Here is a 10,000-nt window from a genome sequence, read left to right on the forward strand (position 1 = left end):
TACCGAATGCAGTCCGCGGTGGAACGCACGGGTACAGGACAACGGGAGTCAGCTGAGCGCGTGTGCGAGCACGCTTGCGGGTGGCTGGACACATCGTGTTTGTTGAAGCAATAATCGGAATTACATGAATACAAGCTTCTGCTAAACCAGTGGTCCTGAACCTTTACTGCAGTCTGCACCCCCCCCCCCCCCCTTTGGTTCTCACAAAGTGCATCTCATCTCGCACCCCCAGGTTAAGAAAGCACTGCGCTAAGCTCTCTCGCCGCCTCACTTTCAGCCAATTCACACAGCACAAAGGCGGCGACCACTTCCACGCCGCCGGCCAATTCCATCGCACGGATGGACGTCGGCCAGGAAATATCGCTCCGCCAGTCTCCCCCGGCTGCTGCTGAACCCAGCTGAACCCTATGGGGAGCCCGAGTTTTGCTCTATGAGCCTATGATTAATATTGAACCCTATGAGAGCCATAATCTGGCCCTACGAGCCTGTGATTAACACTGCACTCTGGGAATCTAAGTCTGCTCCGTGAGCCTCTGAAGCTAGCAATGCACCCTATGGCAACCATAGCCTGGCTCTGAGTCCCAATGATCAACAATGAGCCATATGGGAAACCCGAGTTTGCTCAGTGCGCCTCGTGAGATAAACACTGAAGCCAGTGGGGAGCCCGACTCCGGCTCTCCGAGCCTCAATGATGAACACGGAGGTACCACTCCGAAACTGACGGCCAATTCGATCGCGCGAATGGGACATCCGCCGGTCTCCTCCCCGAACCTCCTTCGCCCGCGCCCAGCGACATCGGCAGGGTGCCCGGAGCGGCGACTACTGCGGGGAGTGGTGGTGGTGGTGGAGGCTGGGGGAGGTCATGTCACGGCGCCCTGACCTCCGCGACCCCCGCACAGGAAACGGCACCGCGAGAACGCCCCGGCGCTGCTGCTTCGATCCTCGCGGCTGTCCCGCAAGGTCCCCGCGCGCGCCGTCGCACCACAGAAATAGAGCGGCGAGGCCGCCACGCTCCCGCGAGAGAATGGGCGACTGCGCTCGTGCGCGCGCGGCCCCACGCTCGTTCGTGGCCGGGCAATTTGCCCGAAAGGCACTCGATACGCGCAATGGATCCGCATCATCCACTGCACCGCGGAGTTATTCCGGTACGGTTAATCTCCCTCTCCGCGCCGCACGAGAGCTAATGGAAGAAGGTTGGAGTGGGATTTTGTTGTTGTTGTTGCTGCTGCTGCTGCTTTACATTGTTAATATTCCGGCTCTTTTACGCTCGCCATGGCGCGGGTTAATCGACTCGCCGCGTTCTCGAGGGGGTGCCGGTTCCAATCAATATGTAAAACTCGACCCGATGACAATTTTTCTTAAAAACCGTAGCCCATTACGAGTGCGGCAGGGTCACGGTAGACGACATTGCCGCTGCTTTCGTGCTCGCACGGAGATGCACTCGCCGTAATCAGACCCCTGTGACCAGCACTCCGCTGCCGAGAGGTTGCGGGCCGGCAGGAAGGGCCGAGGGCAAAAGGGCAATTTTCCCCGGGGCCTCACACAAAAGAGTCCCCGTCCCCCCACCCCGTGCCTGGGGCTGGTGGAATGTAAGAGAGGGGGGCACCACGCGGCATCGCTGCCCCCAGAGAAGCCGAGGGCAGCCCTGGCCTTCCCGAATGTTCTTTAGTCCACAACTCCGGCCGACATGTTGTCGGGCTCGCTCGCCGATTGTCGGGCACCGTCGCCCGACGGTTTCGCCGCAGGTGCCGGGAGCTTCTTGGGCAGCGACACAGCACGGCTGCTAAAACACAAACTCAAGTGGTGTTCATCTTCTTGGTTCTTTCGGTAAAGTCACATAAAAGGGAAATAATAAAATAATAAAAATAAAACATAATAAAATAATTCTCACGACGTTTCGGCCACAACGCAAGCAGCCGTCCTCAGGTGAAGACCAGGTCTGTCGGGGAGACGCTGTCTCTTATTTTATTATTTCCCTTCTTTGTGACTTTACCGAAATAACCAAGAAGATGAATCCCTGCAGTCACGAAAGCTTTAAATCGAAACTCAAGTGGTGTTCGTTTACTCGCCTTGCGAGCGCCTCTCATCGCGAAGGCGACGGACAAAGCAGCGGATCGCAGTGCCGAGCAAAGGGACCCGGGCTCGTTGTTCCTACTACAGTGCGTTGCCCATTCCTCCCGCGTCACCCGGCGTTGTGTGTTTTTAGATTCTCGGGGTTGAGGTGCCTGAGGCGAAGTCCTAAGTGGGGGCTCTTTCTGTGATAAGGGACCGCAGTCAACGAGGAGGGGAATTGATCGAGGCCGGGCCAAACGAGCGACACAAACACAACCACGGCAACAAGCGAAAGTTCTCAAAGTGCACAATGTATTACAGGATTATGTACAGGGCTGTTTGTCTTTTATTCGGTAAACATTACTAGACACGGGATCATTAGCCGTCCATTTACGAAAACGAGTCAAACACAAACGAGTACTGTACTGAGAGAGAAAAAAAACCAACCCGCATCACGTTAGACAACAAACTGGGCAAACCAGTCCATTAAATATGGCCTTCACATTTGCATTTGCAAATAACAATTTTGCTGTACAAAAAAAAAAACAACGGGACAACGTTACACTTCATGCACCGCGCAAGACAAAGCGAGGCTGGGCCAGGATTAAAAATCCACGTCGTATTTTTTCCCCACCGTTTTGCTGACAAATAAAATAATTAACCAAACCGGCTGCCACCCACCGCCCACATTGGGAAAGCACGCAACGTGAGAAGCCGATGAGGGGGGGGCTGGGGGCGCTTCCCAGCGAATTTCCATCGCAGGCAACAACGGTGCAGCAGCACCCACGGTGCGGTGGGAGCCATCAGTGGGGCATCACCCGCAACACACGCCGCCTGCACTCTCTGAACCCGCTGTGGCCGCGCACAAAACGGCGGGGCTCGGAATATAAAACAAAGCGGCTTTCCCCTACGGGGGGCGGGGGGGGGGGTCTCGCAATGCCGCCAGTGGAAGGGCGAATTGCACCACAAATCCGAGCACTTAAATATTTAACGCTTCCGCGACCGCGTGCGCTGGCTGGGTGGGCGCCGTCGCTCCCAACCCGAAGGAGGAAGCCGGTTCATTGACCCGCCGATCGAGGGGGGAGCGTCACCGCCCCCCCCCCGCACCCCCCTCCGTAATTAATCCGCGGCGGGGATGTGCGCGCGTCGTCAGACGAGGTACGAGACGCTTGGACATTTGATATCGTGCGCCGATCACCGAGTCCAGCCGCGCTCATCGCAGAAACTCGTGGAACCCCACAAGACGTTGATCATTAATTGAAAAAAAAGTAAACGCAGCTATCGTTCAAAGCTCACATCGGGATTGGAACTGGTCCTAGCAGGGCAGAAATCACTCACGCCGGGGGTAAAAGCACAGCTGCTACCCCCCCCCAATCACGTGCAGGAGATGCCGACAAGAAGCGCAGAGGAGGTTTGTGTTTTAAACGCTCGCCACTGAACCCAGAGTAAGCACGGCTGGTGGGCTCTCTCACACGGCACTGCGCGTGCTGGCACGTCGTCGGCAAGCGGCTGGCGTTATAGAACACGAGTGGACAACAATTGAAAACGAGCAGCCGTGTCGAGCGCTTAGCAGCGTTACGAAACGAGCAGCACCCACACGCACCATGTAAACGTCGTTTGGAAATAGCGCCGCAGATAAATGACTCACCCATACCAATGTAAAAAAAAAAATATGTTTCTCAGAATGTATTTATAGCTATGATTTGATGATGTGCAGTTCGGCGATGGGTATGTCAGACCACAGGAAGGGTTTCCTGCATACTAAGCATCGCAAATTGTTTCTGTGCGTACCAGTAAAGCTGCGATCAACTCATCAAGGAACATTGCAATAGCCCAAAACAGAAATGCCCTCTGCTCTATTTATACCTAGAGCTGAGCCTCATACAGAGGTCACAATTATCGCGAAAAAATGTCTAACGGCCATCCACGTGTCTACGTTCGTCTCATCATGTGCCCATACAAAATGTAACACAATTGAGGATTTACACACAAACGCTTGCAGTGCTGGAACAAAAATAAACTAATACTCTCATGTGTGTTTACCAAGTGTCTAACACGCTTTTGTCAATTGGGGGCCGATTTTGTGCACAGCGCTAACGACTGCCTGCAGTTATGCTCAACCGCGACGACGACAGACCTCGGATCCCCCGATCGCAAATATAAACACGTGGTGTGCATACTACTGCCACATCTAAGTGCACCGCACGGCCATTTAAACTTATATACACACGCACACATATTTATACGCAACTTCCGTATTTACAGATTCACCACCTGTGCTCAAAAAACGTTGGCCGTTTACAAGCTTCCATTTACACCAAGCCACTACCGTTGTGCATAAAACGCAAAACGTTCACAAAACATGACCGACGTATACAAATAAAGTACTTTGAAAACACCCACATCATATATATATAGTCTCTATAGTACGCAACACGGAGGGTTCTGTATTTAAATACACAATTGCTATCGGTATGACGAGTATAATAAGTTCTTGGTCCATAGTATGCCACTCTTTCAACTGATTCCGCAAAGTACAAACGGATTATACTCTCTGCTTCTTTTGGTAAAGTAACGTAGGATAGAAAAAATTATAATTTACGGATGATTATTATTCCACGTGTCTACGTTTGTCTCAAGCGTCCGTCATCAGGTCATCGGGTGATGACGGACGCTTGTGTTGCGACCGAAACGTCGTGTTATTTTATTATTTTTTCCCATCTACGTGACTTTACCGAAAGAACCAAAGAGCGTGGATTCCTGCAGTCACGAAAACTTCAAATCAAGATACAAACGGATTGCGTTGCAAAGATCCCAATAGAAAACATCGTAATGTATAAGTGCCATTCAACTACATCGGTCAAGGAAAGTTCAGGCCTCAACGCCGCACTGGGGAAGCAATGCGAGCGACAGGAGCGGGGGGGGGGGCGGTGCGTTAAGTGAAGTTTGGAGCTGTGCTCTATTTGAACTCGAACAACACAGACAATATCGCTGTAACATCCCGTCGTTCTTTTCCCCACGCGCGCAACGCCTCTCCGCCGCACCTAATCACCTTCCGTGCCGTCCGATATGCCCCCGTCAGAAGCGGAACGCACCGCTGACGCCCGGGCTATCGCTGTCAGTCCTCTAACAACAACAAAACCGCCATCGACCATAACGGCGGCGGCACCCGGCGATGAATCTCACGTGCGCGGCGCGAAAGCTGCGCCGTTGGTTGCTAACGCCAGCGCTCTGCCGCCGCACGAGACGCTTTTAGCCAGCGAGGGCTTTACGCTTCGCTCCACTTGGGAAAGATGCCAGAGATAGTTATCCCAAATTGTTTTTTTTTTGTGCTTAGTGGTTACGCAACTGGTTCTCACAATGGCACGGCGCATTTTGGAACCCGCAGCGATTACACAGAAACCTAGCGTGCAAATGCCTTGCTTATTTTCACCGACGATTGCCCGCAGACTCGCGAGGAGGGGAGGAGATGTAACTCTACCTTTGCGGTTCGCGTAAAACTCTGAACAAGAGTCCAAAAAACCTAAATCGGATTCCACCCGCAGGATCATATCAACAAAATCTTAACCATTTACACCCCCCCCTCCCCACCGCTTCAACCCCCCACCCCCCACAAAATGTGAGACATCAGGAGGTACCCAACACGAGTCATCAAGTAGGCGTGAAATAGAGCACAGGGTTTTTTTTTTTTAGATCCATTATGCCTGTCCGACACCTGTGCATTACCTGCGAGTGGCAGCATGCAAGCTGCAAACTGCAACGGCCTCCTGCATCTGTGGGTGGTGCAACTTTCTCTCCCTCCGTCTCCTGGCGCTGCGCCAGGCGCTAGGATTCCCCCCACTCCCCCCTCGAGGGTTGGGTGGAGATCGCAGCAGGCGCGCGAGCGGGCGCCTGCTGGCGTCGCGAAGGAACCCGGCGATTTGAGCAAATTGCCGACCAAAATGGGGGGAGGGCAAGGGAGAAAATTGTCCTTTGTGTGCAAGTCGATGGCTTTTTCTCGCTTTCGCGTCTCTCCAGCCCCCGCTCCATCGCCGCTTGGCACGCGCAGAATTTCTCAGGCTGAGAAAGGGAGACAGGGGGGAGGGGCGGGGAGAACAAATATAGACTTTAAGTACCGCTCACGCGAGCACCGCAATTGCCAGTTAATGCACAAGCATCACACGCAACTCGTCTCCTCCGCAAAGAAAAATACAGGTGGTCACAAACTTGAGCACGAGGCACAAAGAGGTCAGCTCACCTCACCGTTTGAAACCTCACGAGCATCGCCGATTTATAAGAGCAGCAGCGTTAAAAGTCGGTGGCCCATCCGAATTCTCGATCGAACGTCGCATCCTATTGTTGAGACGCGTGGGCTTTATAAATCGTGGTTATTATTACGTCAAAAGCAAGTCTCTAAACGCGAATGGAGATTTGCCATTCCTCATTTAATATCTCATTCTCAAAACGATCGAACAGCCCCCCCACCCCCGCTGATGTACAGGTAGTCCCCGAGTTACGATGGTCCGACTTACGATATTTCGATCTTACGATGGCGATACGACAAAATTACCATCAACAACAACCTAACATCGTTCAAGTGTGCAGACGACGGACAGAATCTTGGTGAGTACAGTACAATGATACGTTACGATACGTTCAGTGCATGTACGATACGTAGCTTTAGCTATTTCATTTTTAGGTTAGCACGATACGATACGTTCAATGCATGTTAAAAGTTTTTATAGCAGATAGGATTGTTTCCTGAAAAAAACTTTCAATTAAATTTCAGTTCATATAGGTAGGCTAAGAATTTACCTTGCTTTTTTAACTTTACATTTTACTGTGCAATACAGTATTGTAATGAATAAATACATACAGTATATAGTTTATACAGTACGGTACTATAAATTGCTCTGTTTTGCTACATTATCACCATTCTTTAAGACTCCTGGATAGGCTAGGCCATCTTCGACTTACGATATTTTTGACTTACAATGGGGTCGTTGTAACGCATCTCCATCGTAAGTAGAGGACTACCTGTATTTACAGAACACCTTTTGCCTTCTCAATCGGGAGACTTGCAGTCATCGAAAACGGTGCAATTTATGACCGCAACTTTCAACACAGGATTACTGCGATAGCACACGTCTGCAATGAAAGGTGTCGGGCAACGCTATGACCGGACGCTCACCGGCATCTCCCCTACGCCTTGGAGGCAGAATTCTTGCAGTTGTTGATCGACGGCGTGACCATGGCGGAGGTGAAGGTCACGGTAGGGAAGATGGCAGAAGACACGGAAGAAACGGCGGTGACTTGAGAAATGAGACACGGCGTGACGGGGACGATGATTTGATCTGCCCTGTGACCGGTGGCACCAGGGAGCGCGGAGGCGACCGTCAGGGTCTTGGCGACGGGCGCCAACGACAAGGAACCGCGGGAGGTGGCAGCGCCGGGAAGGCCCACGGGAGCCGCGACGGGCGTGGCGGCCGGCAGGACGGACAAACGCGGGAGAGTGGTGGCGACGGTGGCGCCCGCGGCTTTGCCCGTCCAGTTACCGACGTTGGCGACCGGGTGAGCGACCGATAAGACCACAGGGTAAGCGAACGTGGGGACGGCCAGAGCGCCGGCCGGCACGGCGGGAAGCGCGGCGGCGGCGGTGTTGACGGCCACGGTGTTGACGGCCACGGTGATGGCGGCGAACGAGTCGGCCACGAGCGCCCGCTCCAGGCGGCGCCGTGCCTGCTTCACCCGCTCCTCCTGCTGCCTGCCGTGCACAACATCGGGGGCGTAAAGTTACGTCGATGCGCCGGGGAGCCGATAGCCCCGTCGGCGAGGCGCCCCCGTGCCCGCCTTCAACCCACGAGGAAAGCGGTGAACGCTGGCGGCGGAGTGCATACATCGGCCTGGCAGCGCCATCTACAGGGCTCGCGTATTCTCCGAGGAACCAGAGCGCCGCTCCGCAGGCAAATTGGATTAATCGATTAATAGTTTACCGAGCAATCAAAGTGAAACGTAGGAGCCTCATTAACAATGCCCTTAAGTAGCCGTAATTACGTTGTTGCAGGTTGAGCATCCCTGCCCACGGGCACCGCGCCTGAACAACGCTACGCGGACGCGCGGACGCAACGGTACAAGCCGCCGAGCGCTCTCACTCGCCTGATGTCGTCCTCCGTGACGACGAAGGGCCAGTGGTCAGGGTGGCCGGAGTGGCCGGGTGGGGCGGCGCCGACCTGCGAGGGCGGCCGCGCTGGCGCCGCGAGACGGCAGTAGCACAGCGAGTTGATCACGACCACGAGCAGGGAGTCCAGAGAAGAAGCAGAGCTCACGCCTGTCCACGCGTCCGGCACACGGTAACAGCGGCCACCGCTTTGTCATTTAACTCTCTTTCGTTCCGAGACGTCTGCGAGTTGCTGGATGGATCCCGTTCACCCGTGAATCTCAGAATGCACAAGCGGTCCAGTGTTGATTTTATTTAGAGAGGCGAGCGCTGTTGTTTTTATAGACATTGTACTCACCGCAGAGAACCGTAGCCACACGACCACACCACCACACTACACGATAGCTGGAGCCAAACTATGCCACGTGGCAATGTGGGAGCCTCGGTACCAATAAAGTTATTTTATTTAACAGTTTTTATTCCTGTTCCGGAAGAAAAACTGAACGGGAAAGGGTTAAATAGCGCTGACGTTCAGCCTCTCGATGCATGCTCGTAATTACGCTGAGAGACAGAGAGAAGAACACATTGATCATTATCAGACATTAACAGGTTAATTGCGTAATTAACTGGAAATATGAAAATTGGGTGGGTTAGGGCGGGTCACGTCGCGGCCGAAGGTCAAGAATGTTGGAGTAGAAGCCAAGGAAAGGACTGCGTCCGAGAGGATTTATCTCAACATGGAGCAATGAAATCAGCTCGTGCACAGGTGCTGGGGGTGATTATTACATTGAAATCCATGAGAGATGGCCACGGCTTAGGGTAACCTTAATCCAGCAGTGGATTGATCACGGCCGATGATGACAATGATGATGTTCAGTCACTGGTAACCGGGCTGAGACCATCAACTGACTGCGCTAAAATATATCGGCTCTGGGGATGAAATAGGAATCTGTTTGACCGTCACGCGACGAACATTAGTCCCGGTGGCAGAGAAGGTGGGTCACTGTTGCCTATTACTGCGTGGATCAAAGGTCACTGGGAAGCGACCTCAGAATTAGTTCTGCGATATCCATGGGCCATGATATTTTCCAAGGGTTGCTCTCTGCTCCGCGAAGATTCACAACGAATACTTCGCCTCATTACATTAGACGCCGTTAACATTGGGGAAAATTTTATATTTTTTAATTCGCTGTAATGTCATCAATACTTCTGTGCCAGGCTAGGTGCACTCTTAGACCATGTGACATCGTAACGAGTTGCTCAGCTCCACGAGTTCCCAAACAAATACTCCGTCTCATTACATTGAAGCCGACAACATCGGGTTAAATTATCCTTAATTTTTTTGTCAATTAGCAGTAATGTGATCAATACTTGTGTGCCAGGCTAGGTGCACTTTGAGACCACGCAACAAAGCAAAAGCTCACTGGCAGCTCGTGGGGACAGAGCAAGGTGTTACAGGTTAATTGACGTGGATGACTGGCGCATTCACCACTCGCACCCGCCCCCTCCCACCGTGCCAACTCACTGCTGGAGGGCATCTGCAACCAGCTGCTCACGAATGCTTTCCACGAGTTGCCGCCAGAGGGAGGCCAATCTTGTCCTGACTGGTCCCAGCCATTAGCAACTCCATTTGGCTTCAGGTCCTCCCGTCCCACATCAGCCCATTGCCACATATTCTTAGAATTACCATAACGGTGGTTTACGCAGGAAGGCCTCAATGAGTCTCAAGACTCATCGTCTTACTGCCATGTGTTCGCAGTACGGGGGGTGGGGGTGGTGAATGCTGCCAAGTGTAATCCCAATTGAGTCATT

The 10,000-nt window shown here is 52.9% G+C and overlaps 1 protein-coding gene across 2 annotated transcripts in view; it reads right to left on the bottom strand.

The window, feature by feature from the left end:
• Positions 1–2,375: 2,375 nt before the first annotated feature.
• Positions 2,376–10,000, bottom strand: part of LOC144945953 (uncharacterized) — a 20,342-nt gene continuing 12,717 nt past the window's right edge. For both annotated transcript variants that reach the window (XM_078874622.1, XM_078874621.1), the window contains exons 6-8: positions 8,188–8,359; positions 7,223–7,795; positions 2,376–6,111 (exon numbers count right to left, since the gene is read on the bottom strand). In XM_078874622.1, coding sequence (XP_078730748.1) covers positions 7,234–7,795; positions 8,188–8,359 — 734 coding nt within the window. In that variant the 3' untranslated portion in view covers positions 2,376–6,111; positions 7,223–7,233. The remainder of the gene's footprint in view (positions 6,112–7,222; positions 7,796–8,187; positions 8,360–10,000) is intronic.

The sequence above is a fragment of the Lampetra fluviatilis genome, chromosome 39 (genome assembly GCF_964198595.1).
Source record: "Lampetra fluviatilis chromosome 39, kcLamFluv1.1, whole genome shotgun sequence".
NCBI lineage: Eukaryota > Metazoa > Chordata > Hyperoartia > Petromyzontiformes > Petromyzontidae > Lampetra > Lampetra fluviatilis.